Source organism: Panthera leo, chromosome C1 (genome assembly GCF_018350215.1).
Source record: "Panthera leo isolate Ple1 chromosome C1, P.leo_Ple1_pat1.1, whole genome shotgun sequence".
In the NCBI taxonomy this organism is placed as follows: Eukaryota; Metazoa; Chordata; class Mammalia; order Carnivora; family Felidae; genus Panthera; species Panthera leo.
Window position 1 is genome coordinate 64,890,609 of NC_056686.1, and position 16,124 is coordinate 64,906,732.

The 16,124-nt window shown below is 36.6% G+C and overlaps 1 protein-coding gene across 25 annotated transcripts in view; it reads right to left on the bottom strand.

Annotated features, from left to right (window-relative positions):
* FUBP1 (far upstream element binding protein 1) overlaps window positions 1–16,124 on the bottom strand; it is a 74,287-nt gene that overhangs the window by 49,730 nt on the left and 8,433 nt on the right. For 14 of the 25 annotated variants that reach the window (XR_006206178.1, XR_006206180.1, XR_006206181.1 and 11 more), the window contains 15 exons: window positions 16,049–16,088; window positions 15,502–15,554; window positions 15,344–15,415; window positions 15,160–15,217; window positions 13,518–13,680; window positions 13,324–13,422; window positions 13,095–13,196; window positions 12,735–12,837; window positions 12,539–12,639; window positions 11,909–12,050; window positions 11,109–11,269; window positions 7,592–7,743; window positions 7,425–7,504; window positions 4,209–4,346; window positions 2,173–2,247 (listed from right to left, as the gene is read on the bottom strand). Coding sequence is in view for 20 of the 25 variants with exons in the window: in XM_042952280.1 (XP_042808214.1) it covers window positions 2,173–2,247; window positions 4,209–4,346; window positions 7,425–7,504; window positions 7,592–7,743; window positions 11,109–11,269; window positions 11,909–12,050; window positions 12,539–12,639; window positions 12,735–12,837; window positions 13,095–13,196; window positions 13,324–13,422; window positions 13,518–13,680; window positions 15,160–15,217; window positions 15,344–15,415; window positions 15,502–15,554; window positions 16,049–16,088 (1,539 nt within the window). In the remaining 5 variants the exon portion in view is untranslated. The remainder of the gene's footprint in view (window positions 1–2,172; window positions 2,248–4,208; window positions 4,347–7,424; window positions 7,505–7,591; window positions 7,744–11,108; window positions 11,270–11,908; window positions 12,051–12,538; window positions 12,640–12,734; window positions 12,838–13,094; window positions 13,197–13,323; window positions 13,423–13,517; window positions 13,681–15,159; window positions 15,218–15,343; window positions 15,416–15,501; window positions 15,555–16,048; window positions 16,089–16,124) is intronic. The other 11 variants (XR_006206182.1, XM_042952294.1, XM_042952299.1 and 8 more) reach the window with 3 other exon arrangements.

Genomic DNA, 16,124 nt, shown 5'->3' on the forward strand with positions numbered 1-16,124 from the left:
AATATAATAAAACACAAGTTTCACCAATTCCCCAATAATTATCTAAGTCCACAAACAGGCCTGTTTTTACTTATTTTTAATATTAACATAGGGAACATCTCTGGCACATTAACCATGGTGAAAATATAAGTCAGACCCAGCGACTTTTAATTGCAACATGCTCAAATTTTTACAATGGTGACACTATTTCATACAAGTTAAAGTGACCATATGTCCTGACCACTATCATGGGATGATTATTAATAGCATTCTCAGTTATTCTCAAAAGTATATCCCAGTCAGGATAATAAATTATGTGATCACCCTAATTAGAGTATACTGCTTTGAGATTAAAGTTTTTTAAAAGTATTTTTTTGCAGAATTTTAGCTGTTGTAGACCTGCCTGAGATAAGATGGGTCACAAAAACATAATCTGTTTTAGCCTCAGGAATGTAGCATGGCAAGTCATACTAACAGGAAAAACAATTTTTCTTTCTTTAAATAGAAAATTAGCTGCATAAAACATCCTTATCATGAAGTAAACGTATCCTACACAAAAGAAAATTTAATATAATCACCATTCTGGAAAATTTTCTTTCTGTGAAGACGACAAAACACTCACAGGCAAAGAAACATTGAAGTTTATGTTGAAAATCTCAAACAGACTGTATACTATGATAAAATTCTACCATCTATACATTCATTCTATACCTGGGAAGAATGGACAAGTTTATCTGTTTGGCTTTCATTTGTGACAAGTGGCTGTAGTATACATGGGTCAATTTCAAATGACACCATAACCTTCTAAAAACAAAAACTACTATCTGTTCAGCTGACCCTTGAACAATTCAGGGGTTAATGGGCACAGACCTCTGTGGAGTTGAAAACCCACATACAACTTTTGACTTTGGACAAGCTTAACTACTAATAGTCTTTAACCAGAAGCCTTACAGATAACATAAACAGTGGACTAACACACATTTTGAGTATTATATACTGTATTTTACAATAAAGTAAGCTAGAGAAACAAGAAGAAAATCATAAAGTTCATTTATATAATACTGTAAAAAAAAAAAAAAAACCCACTTATAAGTAAACCCATAAAATTCAAACCTATGTTAAGGGTCAAATGAATATCAGGTTCCAAATAGTCCCAGAAAAAAACAAATCTGGGAGATGGGCTTGGAGTTTAGGCCCTCTTGGGAGTTCAAATTGTGGTTCTACCACTTAGTGGCTGTACATTTCAACTGTTAGTAGAAGTACAGTTTTCATTTGTAACAATTTGTAGTAATATATTTAGCAAAACACTTGATTAACAATTGTATCCTCCATGAGAATATAATAACCAGAAGGTCAGGGGCTCCTACCTGTTTACCCTCACAATCACATTCTCAGCATCTATCACTGTTTGGTATGTAGTATGTGTTCTACAGTTACTGAATGGAAATGACCTTTCTAGAGTACAACTTTTCCTTTCTCCTATATGCAAATGTTATTTAAGTAACTAACATCCTATGTCCTTGTAGGTTACTTATCTAGTTACTGTGCAGCAGAAAATACCACACAACCAATTTTTGCTTGGCTCTCTAGAATTTAACCTATGCCATTCAGGCTACTGATACATGTAACTGTCTTTGACAAAAGTACAAGTAATATTCAGGGTCATATGTGCCAACAGTGGAACTTTTGGTTTTAATTATTGTGGCTGACAAATGCATTTGGAAACAAAAGGATTTCCTTGTTATGTAACCACAATTTTAAGAATTATGTATTTTTAGAATCAGTGATTTTAGAATGTATTCAGGGGTGCCTGGGTGGCTCAGTCGGTTAAGCGTCTGACGTCAGCTCAGGTCACGATCTCACGGCTCGTGAGTTTGAGCTCAGTGTCAGGCTGTGTGCTGACAGTTCAGAGCCTGGAGCCTGCTTCAGATTCTGTCTCTCTCTCTCTCTACCCCTCCCTCGCTTCCACACTCTCTCTCTTAAATATAAACATTAAAAAAAAAAAAAAAAAAAAAAAAAAAAAAGAACACATTCGATATTCCCTTCAAGATATTAAAAGTTAAAAATAAAGTGCAAGTAACAAAAACATAAGGCAAACATGGTCTTATAACAATCTTCATCCTTCTAGTGAGATTTATTAAATGTTTCAAATTCAATTTAACTAAATGTATAAAAAAGAAATGTAGAACATACCCATTTTCTTGTAATACTCTTCCCAGGCCTTAGTATAATCAACCTGTCCAGCTGGAGCTGGATTCTGCTGATCTCCTTAAGAAAAACATTATTAAAAAAAAAAAAAAAAAAAAAAAAAGGATTAACAGTTTCAAAAGACAATCTTGGCCCTTTACTTCTATTCCTTGAATGGAGAAAGTAGGAGTGGCCTGCCATAGGGAGTGAGGGGCAGGAGGGAGGGTGCTATGTGGTAGTGGGATCCTTGCTGGTGCCAAAAACACAGGACACAGGAGGTACAGAGGCCCTCAACAGAGAAAGTTTGTTTATACACAGGGAAGAGGAGTTACACTGAGCATGTAAGTAAATTCATTGGTCAAGTAAGGATATACACTGAGGATACCAAGTTATTCACTATTTATAGGCAATGAAAGGGAAAAAGCCAGAAAGAACTCTGATGTGTTACAATAGAATTCTGCAGGCAGTATAATGGTTTGAGAAATATATACATAGATACTAATGTTTCATATATGAACTCATAGGCATACATGTATATAAATTTCCTAGGTTCCATATCACCATGGTAGAAATGAACACACGGAGTTTTTGATTTCTCAAATACCATCATCTGCTAAAAGGAAATCAGGGCTACTTAGAAAAATAGCTGATTTTAGGGCTTGAGCCCAGAAAGCACAAAATAAGCATCTTTTGGGCAGGAAAGTAAAGACATGCTTAAAAAATGACAAACATGTCAGGGTGCCTCAGTTGGTTAAGCATCTGACTTTGACTCAGGTCATGATCTCACGGTTCATGAGTTCAAGCCCCACATCGGGCTTGCTGCTGTTGGCAGAGACTGCTTCAGATCTTCTCCCTCCCCACCCCTCTCAAAAATAAACACACACATTTAAAAAAAGTTAAAAAAGAATGACAGACATGTCAAAAGGATACAGGAACCATCTCAAAGGTACTCCTGAATGACCAAAGTTAGGGCAATCTGATAATCAAAATAGTAAAGATAGTTTAAAATACATGTTGAATAACACAGGAGTCCATACTGATATAAAGAAATAGAAGAAAACTTCTTCCTTATAATACCAACTAATACACGCAGAATGATGCAAACAGAAACTACCATCATGGCTGTAGCTGAATCAGGCACATGTTATCAAAGAAGGCTAAGGCCAATGGGCAGAAGTTCAGGAAGGAACAGAATAGTCTTATGAACTCAGTATAATTCCCCAAAAAGTATTTGTTAATTTCAAAGAGAAAAATGGTAATTTTATGGTATAGAAACCTGGCAGACACCAACATGACCAAGCGACTATGGTTCCATCACCAGGGATGAAGCAGGTCAACATTATATGACCCTTGATGTAATGCACTAAGAGGAACATAGCAATATTTCTGAGGTACTGCCACATACCAAGTAGGACTTCACGATCATGACCTCATCTTTTTGAGAAAAGGCTCAGGTGACCTATGCTAATTTGATAGTCATCGCATAAGACAAAAGGTCTGTGCTTTTTTTTTTTTTTTTTTTTTTTTTTTACCAGATGGGATCCTAGATCAGAATAGAGAAACTGATAGGATAAATGGTGAAATCGGAGTAAGGGCTCTGCATCAGGACAGTAATGATGTATCAATGCTGACTTAATGTTTTAGAGGACTGTATGATGGTCATGTATTATTGGAGTTAATACAAAAGGGTATTTAAGGGTACTGGGACATCATGTGCACAGCTTGGTCTTAAATGGTTCTGAAAGATTACTGGTAATGGATATGGACACATATGACAGAATAATGGGACAAGTGGGAGATGGGAGATAAAATATTGACAGGTAGGTTATCTGGGTGTTCTATAATGTTATCTTACAACTTAAACTTTTATGTAAGATGCAATTATTTTAAACTATTTCAAACTTATTTTTAATAAGGGAAATCTGCTCACTGAAGCTATAATGAAATATGGAAAATTTTTAGGTGTTATACACTGATGTACTTCATACAGAATTCCAAACATAAGTTTCTATTTCTACATACAAAATAAATGTTTTAGTTACCATAGTTACCTTGTCCATTGGTTTGGGTTGTAGTTGGTGCACCGGCAGGAGCTGCAGGTGGTGGCTGTGCTTGCTGTTGATAATAGTGAGCATAGTAGGCAGCCCAAGCTGCTGAATTTGGATCTGTTCCTGCCTTAGCTAGAATAAACACAAATTCAAGGTTTGCATCTAAAGTCCATAATCTCTCGCTCTCTCACACACACACTCTCTCTCACACCCTCTTTGGCAAAGAAAGAGACCCCAAAATTAACTGGAGATCAAAAACAGTAAATGGGAAGTTTTAAATTCTTATTTTAATTGTCATTATTTCCTTTAATTTCAGTAAAGTGAGGTACAGAAATTAAGTGACCTAATTCTTAGAAAACTAGTTGAGTGGCAGAATCGTAATAGGAATAAAGATCTTTTGCTTTCAAATCCAATTTGCCTTAGAACATTCTGTACCTTTTTTTTTAACCTAGTTTTGCCTCAAGCACAGCAGTTCTACGTGGTAGATGACTAAAGGAAAGGACTTCTAGAAACTATCTGTACAAGAAACAATTATTTTAAAACTGAGTTTTGTCCTGTCTTAAAGTCCTGCATTCTTTAAGAATCTTAAACAGTCATATTTCACCTCATCATATTTCACAGTAATTATCCTAAATCATACACTTGATGTCACTGCCCTACTTGAAATTTTTCATTCCAGAGACCTCAGGGCTGTCAAAAGCTTTTAAGTGCAACATTATCACCCAATATCTTTCATGATCTGACCCTCTGGCTTATCCTTTCCATTCCAGCCTCATCTTCCCCTCTTTTGTCAGTATTTTTCTAACACTCAAGTTCTGGTCACAGTAAATTGCTTGTACTTTTCAGAAGTTGCAATGCTCATATCTGGCCTCAGACCTTGTTATGTTTTCTCTGGACTTGCACTCCTCATTCATCCTCCATAAAAACCAACTCATGCAATCACAGTTTGAGACCTCTTAGAAAAAGAAATCCTCTTCTTGATTCTGTCCTTTATACCAAGAATACATCATGTGACACTACAGTATATCTTTATTAGTTTATATCACCAAGAAGAATGTAATTTCCTTAGGCAGAGCCTGTATCTATATGAAATCTGTTTATCCTTTATCCCATGTGGGCAGCGAGTCTCAGCTGCTTAATAAAGTTTAGTGAAGTTTGAGGAAAAAGGAGCAGGGATTTCTAGAGTGATACAATTTTTAAGGTAATACAATTGTAAGGCATTATCTACCCTCCACATCTTCCAAGTAAAAAATGTATTGCTTTTCTAAGTAGGATTACCTGTGTACTAATACAAATATTTCACTTGACACCATCTCTGGCTAGAGAAACTGAGATAAAACAGACTTTGAAAGGCAATACTTGTACTCTTGAATGTGTAGACTGTATTAACAAAACCAGACTTACAGTTAGATATAATACATATGGAGAATTATTCACTCAACATGATATTGTTTCATTTATCATTTTATAGGTAAGAAAAAATGTTAAACTGACTATAAGTTTCATCTAAATCAATTATGTGGTTATTACATAATGCGAAGTCTAATATAAACAATATCTAACCCTAGCTGCCATCTTAGCTAATGGGTTACTTCTTTTCCAAAGACAGTGTCGCAAACCATATTCATCAACCAATTCTTACAGCGGTGACTTCACTACTACTCCCAGAGGGAAAAATGAGACTGTGATACAGAGACTACTTATTCCCATCATTTCTCTCAATCACGTTACTGATCCGAACAGGGCTCATATGGTGCAATATTGCAGATCCAAGTTCCCCAATAGAAATTCACCCCTTAACTTGCTCTAACTCTTGAATCTCTTAAATTATCGGATTTCTCTGCTTAATCACACCATCCCAATTAACTTATAAGAGGGAAGGAAAAATCTTTTCTTTCTTTAAAGACATCTAGGGACAACTAGGCTCAGTCGGTTGAGTATCCGATGCTTGACTTTGGCTCAGGTCATGATCCCAAAGTCATGGCATCAGGCCCTGCTATGGGCTCTGTGCAGGGTAAGAAGCTTGCTTGGGATTCTTTCTCTCCCTCCGCCCCTTCCCTATTCGTGTGCACTAAGATAAAAATGAAGAAAAAAATACCTAATAAAGATGTTTAAGCTATTATACACTAACTTATATTTGACCCTTCTGTAAGTCCACCTATAATAGCATTGCTAACACTTGGGAGTGTACTTTTCTGCTGTAGAATGTAAACTAATCTTTGCGTACCCACATCTTAGCACACTCAAGTTGTTTCTTGAATGAAAGTTGTGGTTATTTGGTTACTGTCATGTGTAACCATATTTCAAAGAGCACACTTCCTAGGAAATTAAAGTTTGTTACAAATATAGGGCCACATTTAAATAACAATGTTTTAATAAAATTCACTAAAACAATTTCATTTAAATCAATTATTTAGGTTCTTTCAAGAAATAAATACACTAGTGTGGAAAGGAATCCATAATTCAGTACCTTCCTTGAAACTACTCCAGTGAAAGAGGCCTAAAAGATAGGTAGTAGGTGAGAAAGAAGGATCATCAATAAATGTTAATTGGTTTCAATGAATGCCCCTTTGACCATCATGGAAAGAAAACTAGAGGGTGGAAGATGCAATAACAGAATACGATGTAATATATATAAAATCCAGATCGGAACAGAGAAAACATTTAACTAAACGTATTTTTAATTTCTAACATGCAGACATTAAACAGAGGCCTGATTTTTACTAATGTATGAAATTACGTAAGGAATATTAAAAGATTAAAACAGCTTACATATCTTATTTGAGAACTACCAAGTTCTCAAATTTAAGTATTAAATGCTCCATTAGATGCTCACATAATTATACAAATAAATGTACACTCTTCTTTCATGGACAATGTCACAATTAACACATCATACATTTGATGGCACTGGAATCTAAAACTAAGACACTGTACTTCTTCCTATAGCTTCTGGCTTTTAGCACTCTGTTCTTATCACTTTGAAAGGAGAGAAAGTCAACGTAGGTAGAAAAAAGTTACATGAAAACATCATATTCACTCAGTCTCATACACTGTGGTAAAATCAGAAACTAAGACTCCTGTTGAAAGAGTGAAACAAGTGCGAAAAATGCACACAATGTAGAAATGACACTAGAAAATTTAAGAGTATATATAACAGGAGAGGCAAACAAAACTACAGATTACACATGAATGATAAATGTCTTTTACCTGGATCAGGAGGGGCCTGCTGCTGCCAGTGTGGATATGCATTTCCCCACCCCTGGGGGGCATAAGGAGCTGGAGGTCCACTGAAAAGATAGAAATCAATATAAAAACACAATTTACCAAAAGCTAGAATGTTTGGGGAAAACTCCAGAATCAAACTCAGTACTTACTGAGGAGCAGGGCCAGGTGGTCCTGGATTGTAAGGTGCAGGGTTGTATGGTCCCATTGGAGTTCCAGGCCCTGGAGGCCCAGGAGGCCCATGGGGGCCTGGGACACCATGGGGCCCATGGGGTACAGGTGGCCCTAAAGGATTTACTGGGCCCTGTAAAAAAGCAGAGATGTACAAAAAAATCAGAAAAACAGCAATGGCTTAACAATTCAAAGGCCAAATAACACCAACAACATATTTTAGATTTTCCTTCATTTCCTCATTCATGTTGCAAAAAATTTTTAAATTTTTTTAATGTTTACTTATTTTAAGAGACAGAGTGTGTGAGCAAGCAGGGGAGGGGCAGAGAGAGACAGACAGACAGACACACACACACACACACACACACACACACACACACACACACAGAATCTGAAACAGGCTCCAAGTTCTGAGCTATCAGCACAGAGCCCAAATCGGAACTCAAACTCAGGGAACTGCAAGATCATGACCTGGGCCAAATTCAGACGCTTAACTGATTGAGCCACCCAGGCGCCCATACTGAAAAAACTCAACTCTACCATATTAAATATTAAGACCTGAAAATTCATTAAAATCAACAGCATCAGCAAACAACTGAAACATCTCCTTTACCTTCCATTCTCTTCCTTTCAGACGAATTCCCTTTTCCATTATTTCCCTTTCTTTTTTATAATTCTTACTTCTACTACACTTCTTTATTATCTTATCATGGAAGTGTATCAAATACCATGCTTTCTCTAACTTTTCTTTCTCTACATCTATTCCGCATCTACTTTCCTAACAATCAACCACCTTGACAATATATTCCCCAAATTGCTAAGGCTTTATACTGTGAACTACTGGGTACTTTATCATGTAAAGTAACAACTAGTAACTTTAGTAACTCAAAAAACTAAACTCCTCTTTATAACCTTTGTGCCCCGGAACCCCATTTAAAATCAGTAATTTAAATTCCTCTCTTCCCCTTTATCATTAGTTTCTAAATACCCTATCTTCATACTCATATCATACCACTTAATAATCCTTAGTTGATTTTCCTTTTGATAATCCAAATTAGCTTTCATGAAGTTAATACTGATCACGTGACATTTTAAAGAAAAATGCTTAAATCACATTTAGTTGTCTATTCCCTCACTACAAAATAATGAAGCTAAACTTTGTCATTTTAAAAATTTTAACGTTTATTTTTGAGAGAGACAGAGCGTGAGTAGGGGAGAGGCAGAGAGAGAGGGAGACACAGAATCTGAAGCAGGCTTCAGAATCTGAGCTGTCAGCACAGAGCCTGACGCAGGGCTCGAACCCACGAACTGGGAGATCATGATGTGAGTTGAAATCAGACGCTTAACTGACTGAGCCAGCCAGGCGCCCTAAACTCCATGACTTTTCAAGTTCCTTCTATTACTTTACCTCTTTAAATCTGTTTTCATTATCCTTCACTTCTATTATCCATAACCAATCCCTTACAAAAAGTAGCAACATTTTCATAGGGTTATGTACAAGGCACTCTTTTAAGTGACATAAACCTCATATCATTTGTACAACCTGTAAAATAGCTATTATTATCCTTATTTTCAGAGAAAGAAACAAGAGGCAAACGAGTATAAACAGCTTTCTCCAAGGTCACACAGTAAATGATTCAGAGTATTTTGAACCTAACAGCCTGATTCCAGAGTCCATGCTCTTAACTATCAAACTAAACTGCTTCTCTAGGACCTATCTTGTTTGCCCATCAATCCAGAAGAAACCTTGATCCATGCATGCTAAGGATAGTAAAATCCAAAACGTTAATTCATTTTTTTAGCATCAACCTCTGCCAATACTGGGTACATAATTATTTTCTTCATGTTTTCAATTACACTTATATTTAAAAATTTTTTCAATGTTTATTTTTGAGAGACACAGATCGTGAGTGGGGGAGGGGCAGAGAGAGAGGAAGACACAGGATCTGAAGCAGGCTCCAGGCTCTGAGCTATCAGCACAGAGCCCAACGTGGGGCTCAAATTCGTGAACCATGAAATTGTGACCTGAGCTGATGTAGGACACCTAACTGAGCCACTCAGGTGCTCCTATACTTAGTAATTTTTTAAATGTATATTTGAGAGAATGAGAGAAAATAAAAGCCCATGTGAGCATGGGGGGGGGGGGGGGGGGGGGGGGGGGGGGGGGGGGGGGGGGGGGGGGGGGGGGCGGGGCAGAGAGAGAATGAGAATCCCAAGTAGGCTCTGTGCTAACAGTGCGAGTTCAATCTCATGAACCTGGAGATCATGACCTGTGCTGAAATCAGAAGTCAGCCACTTAAGTGACTCAGCCACCCAGACACCTGTATTTTTAAGTAGGCCTCATGCCCAGCACTGAGCCAAATGCAGGGCTCAAACCCAAGACCCTCAGATCAAGACCCAAGTGGAGATTAAGTAGGATGCCCAACTGACTGAGCCACCCAGGTGCCCCAACAATTACACTTATTAATACCACAAAACTTACATTTGTATATATTTTTATAAGATTTTCTTTTAATTTCTTAGTCATCTCTATATCCAACATGGGGCTCAAAACTCACAACCTAAGATCAAGAGTAACATGTTCTACTGACTGAACCAGCCAGGTACCCCTGGTAAGATATTCTGTAAGTGTCTTTTATACATCTATTTTTGTCTTTCCCAGAAGACAGAAACAGTATCTAACTTCTTTTGTATCCCTTCCACAATATGGCAATCATCAGGGAGAACTTTCCTAAGAGATTCTAATTATTATTATTCAAAATGCTCCCTTACATCCTATAGTAAAAGAACACAGTTAAGACACTACATCCTCCTCTTATAAGAAAGCACAATCAAGACTCTTTATACTTTTTTTGTACTACCACCAGGAAACTTATCTAAAGGAAAAGTTTCCAAATTTGTGTATCAGAACGGTCTGTCATGTGTAAAGGTGGAAAGCATTCAAATAGTATACACTTTAAAACTCCCCAAATGACTGTCAATCTAAGATGGATTTGTAAATTTCTACTCTAAACTGGGGGATTCATCTAATACATATTTACCTGAGCAGGGTGGAGTACATTAAGCCCTTAATAAATACTGAATTCCTGTTAACTATGTCCTACAAGTACATTCTACAACCCATCCACCAACTCTTACATTGTATCTGCAAGTAATGCAGTCTATTATTTACTCACACGAAGTTCCAAATACTTATAAATGTGTATTTAATTGAATTATTTGTCACTGCTGGACAATCTTTCCTGTTATATGTGTTCATTTTGTGGTGAAACCTACAATCTTAGACTAGAAATTGGCATTTTTTTATATAGCAGTTATAGAAACATCTGAATAGGGTCTATGTAAATATCGTAGTTACTGATTTACTTTTTAAGTAAGCTCTATACCCAACATGAGGCCTGAACTCACAACCTGGGGATAAAGAGTTGCATGCTTTACATGCTTTACTGACTAAGCCAACCAGGTGCCCCTATAAATTGAAATTTAAAGCATACTCACACCAATCTTTTCTTCTATAAGTTGCCGTGCATAGTCTATTTGCTGTGGAGTGCCACGGATTGTAAATAATTTCATATTAGGATCTGCATTAGGTGGAGGATTTCTCTGAAGTTCTATTCTTGCACCAGACTGTTGGCTTATGCTTTTTATGGTTTCACCTCCTAAAATCAAAACACAGTAATTTTTCTAAAGAGTCAAAGGATACAAAAAGAACTCTTTAAAAGAAAATGACCACAACTAAAAGGGCCATTAAGAAAAAAGTTTAGAGCAGTATCCCATCTGCCAATATTCTGTTAGAATTTTCCACTTATTCTACACTTAAAATCAAATTGTATAAAGCATCTCATGCTTCTAAAATACATTCAAGTTTCAAGACAGCTTAGCATGTCTGTACCTAACCTTAATATCAACTGTAACAACAAAAAGTCACTCATCAAAATATTTGGTTCAAATAAATTGCTTTCACAAGTAACGTAACACTTATTAAAAGTCCTAAACTTTAAAAAGATGTAAGGAAAAAAAGCAAATGGCACAAAAACATCCAAACCACTTTTTGGGTCAAAACAAGTTTCTTACACTAATAAACTATTGGTCCACCCTCTAGAAGCCAATGTTTTTCAAATCCCATTCTTTTTATGTGCATATAAGGCCCTCATTTATGTTTTTGTTACAAACCAACATAAAATAGAGCCAAAGAAAAATCCTTGCTACTGATTTACAAGAGAAATAGCATCCAGAAAAATCAGGTCATGTGTTAACATTTTTACCCACACATTAAGACATTATTTAAAATACATTGCCTTTTCCTATTATTAATCCAGTTTTCCCTGTTGGTACAATGAAATTAAATTCCTGTAGTCCACCAGGTGGTCCCATGTTCCAGTTGCCTTGACCTCTACCTCTTCCTCGGCCACCAGGTCCAGGTCCACCAGGATTACCAGCCTAAAGAAGGGAAACACAAAGAAAAAAATAAAAGTCAGCACAGAAGAATATTCTTCTTTCCATGGTGAAGTCATTACATGTCTATTTTCCTAAACCAGAAATTTAAAGAAGCTGAGAGATGACTTGGCCCAAAGAATCAAATACTACCCACCGCTTGTTCTTTTTACACTAGGATGAATAAGACTGTACTTATGTAGCTGCCTTTCTGTTCCAAGATGTCTACCTCAAAGTTACCTTTCTAACTATTAACAAAGCATTATCAGACAGATTCTGACATAAAACTGAAGGGGGAGGGGGGACACTTTCAGGCTTTCAAGAAAATATATACTTTTGTGGAGCCTGATGCAGGGTTTTATCTTACGAACCATGAGATCATGACCTGAGCCGAAATCAAGAGTCAGATGCTTGACTGACTGACCCACTCAGGCATCCTGGCAAGTATTTTTTAAATGAAAACAAAACAATGAAAATAGTAACATCTGTCAAACCTGAACACTTCGAAGGAGGTCTGTAATAATTTCTGCAGCGTGTTGACATCGGTCTGGAGGTCCTGTTATTTGTGCTATTCTATCAGGTGTTGTTCCATCATCTTCAAAATAAAAAACCAAAATGGATCTATTTAGCAACAAATGGATGTCAAACTAATTGCTACCAACACCTAGAAAATTAAATATGTATACTCACCTGGCTTAAACTGAATTCGAACACCAGCATCATTTTGTATTTTTTTAATCATCTCTCCATTTCTTCCTATTACAATGCCAACAGCAAATCTTGGAATGGGGACCTTATACAAAGAAGACTACATATTAAGAAAGCCATTTCCTGAAAATTAATCTACCTCAAATCATAAAAGTAAAAACAGCACTATGCTCTGATATGCCATCAAACAGGGTAATGAGATACAAGTTATACATTCTACACTCTAAGGCAGAAACAGGGTGAGGGGATACAACGTTAGAGATGGCTTTGTAACACAGAACAGAAAAAACACATATTTATCAACCAGTATACAACCATTTGTGAATGGGTATTTTTACTTACATCTATCCCTTCATTTCCACCTATTCTTGACCCATACTCATTTCGAACTTCTCTGAAACCACCTTGATCACGAATTAACTCTAACACCATTTCCTTGGCTTGCTGAAGTAGGGGAGGAAAAAAAAATCACCCAATTTAGAAAGTATGTCTCAAAACACTGTAATTATTCATACATGTTTTGCCCATTCCACCCCCAATCCTTCTTTGTAAAATATAAACTTAAGTTTACTTGAACTTTGTATGGGTCTCCTGTAATCCTAAGAGGTTTGTCAGCACCAGTGTTCTGAGGTCCATCTTGAATCATAACCATTTTAACTCCAGCCCGCTCCTGTTACAGAAATCACAAGTATTAACGAAAGGGGAGTGGAAGGAAACAGGCTTCAAAATAGATGAAAAGTAGTCATTTTACAAACATAATAATACCTGAAGTTGTTTAATAGTTTCTCCCCCCTTTCCAATAACTAATCCTGCTTTGCTAGCTGGAATCATGATTTCTTGAACTGCATTTCCTGGTCCATCACCATGGTGGAAGCCAGGAGCTGGTCTTCCCTTTTCTACAATCTGGTCCAGTAACCGTTTTGCCGATCTGTTAACAAATAAAGAGTCAAAGAGTAAGTTACAGCATAATCAAAACCTTATCGCAAACAGAGAAATACAAAATAGTATGATCAGGTACTTCTCCCATTCTAATTCAGGTTTAGGGGGCTTAACACTAATTTAACAAAATTTTATTAAAAAATTTTTTTTTCAACATTCATTTTTGAGAGATAGACACAGCGTGAGCAGGGGAGGGACACAGAGGGAGACAGACACAGGACCTGGGCTGTCAGCACAGAGTCCAACGCGGGGCTCAAACCCTGCTTCGGATTCTGTGTCTCCCTCTCACTGCCCCTCCCCCGCTCACACCTGTCTTTTTCTCTCAAAAGTAAATAAACATTAAAAAAAAAATGAAATGAGAAAGGTGGCAAGTGAGTCAGGCCTTGATAAAAACACTTTTACTCTAAGTGGTGAAGCATTAGAGGATCTGAGCAAAGTAGGGATATAAACTGATTCACATTTTAAAAAGATCACTATGGCTATACTAGCATAAGTATATACTACTGCTGAACAAGGCTAAAAAGAATGGAAACATATTGAAATATAGGCAAATGATGTCACAGACAAGGTGACAGTATAGAAGTGGCAAGAAGAGGCTAGATTCCAAATCAATTATGAAGAAAAATGACCCAAGAGTTCCTTATGGATAAATTGAGGCATGAGAAAAAACTAAAAGTATTAAAACAGAGTTGCCATTCACTGAGATGAGTAAGAGGAGTAAAAGACAAAGCAGGCTGGGAATGGGATGGAAAACAATTTCCCCTTTATAACAATCTGATGTTTGAGATGTCTAGTAGACATTCAAGCAGAGATACTAAGTAAGCAGCTTGACAGGAAATCTAGAATTTAGAAAAAGAGAGCAACACTGAAGTTAAAAATTTAAAAGTACATAAAATTTATGGTATCTAAAACTATATATTAAATGAAGTTTAATAAAGTAAATGAAGTACTCTAAGGAGCACATATAGATCTATTTTAGGAGGACTGAATTTTGGGGCACTTTCACAACAAAAGGTCAGAAATATAAAGCAGGACAACCAAGAATGACTGAGAAAGGGCAGCCAGGGAGCTGGCGATTTCTAGGAAGATTGTTCACTGTGTCAAACAATGTTGATAGGTGGAATGATGACGAATCCATTTGCGATCTCAGAAAGAACAATTTCAATGGAACCACGGGAATAAAACTGATTCATACATGTTCAAGAAAAAATGAAAAGAGGCAGATGATACCGCAAATCGAGCTACCGCTTTTTAGTTTTGTTGTATAAGGAGGCAGAGAAATATAAATGTGGGGTTCAAGGACGGTTTTTGTCAAGATGAAGGAATTTTCAAGCATGTTTATATGTTGTTAGAAATTATCTGGAAAATGGGAAAATTAATAGTGCAGAACAAAGTTGGCTCAAATGTACGGGCAATATCCTCTGGTAGGAAGGATGCACTGGCCTCAGGCATAGGATTTCATACTTACTGGACAGATTCAGGTGTTCCAGTTAACATACAAGACCTTTCTGGAAGGCCACCACTGTCTACAATTAAAAACAACACCAAACAAATTTTAGGCCAAGAGAAGATTAACAGCATCATTCACTAGCTACTGACAAAAACATGCTAGTTTTCTAGTCATTTTGAAAACAGCAAGAGAGTAACATTACCAGGAGCTATCTGTATTTTGCATCCAGATTCTTGTTGTATGCGTGAGATCTGTTCACCTCCTCTGCCAATTACTAGTAAGAAAAAAGAACATTAGTTGCTAAAAGACTATAGAGTATGTTTTGATTGTTGTCAAAGCTTTAAAAATTAGGTTACTTACTAAATCCAACCATTCCATCTGGAACTTTGTATTCTTCTGTCATTACAGACCTGCTAAAAAATAACAAAAACTAACATTTTCCTTCAAAGAAAGCAGCTCTGTTTACACATAAAAGGTAACCCACGAACAAAAAATCAAAGTCTAAAGGCTTAAACTAGGTTTTCAGGCACATATTCATAGTCAAAATACAGCTTGAGTAGTTCAAGTCAGAATTGACACATCAAGTCAGAAGGTATGGTAGATGAACAGTCTAAAGGAAGGAACTACAAAGGAATTAGGGTGGAGTTCAGGTAATGTTATCTTAGTGATTATTCACTTTAGTTCTTCTAAAATATGGCTAATTCCACCCATCCTTCCAAATTATAAATGTATCTCACTCAAAAGGTAAAATTATCCTTCTGTATCACCTTCTTAAATGGAGGGAAATGAATTCTTATATGCAAAAAAAAATGCAGACACATACTCGTTATACACTAACTTGGCTGTGTTTTCACCAACAGTTAAACTAAAATTTGCAAAGAACTCTTGGAAAAGCATTTCACTATACCTTTGCTGCTGATGCATCGGTGGTAACTGTGTTCCAAAAGCTACCAAAAAATCAAATAAAAATAAAATGAAAACTA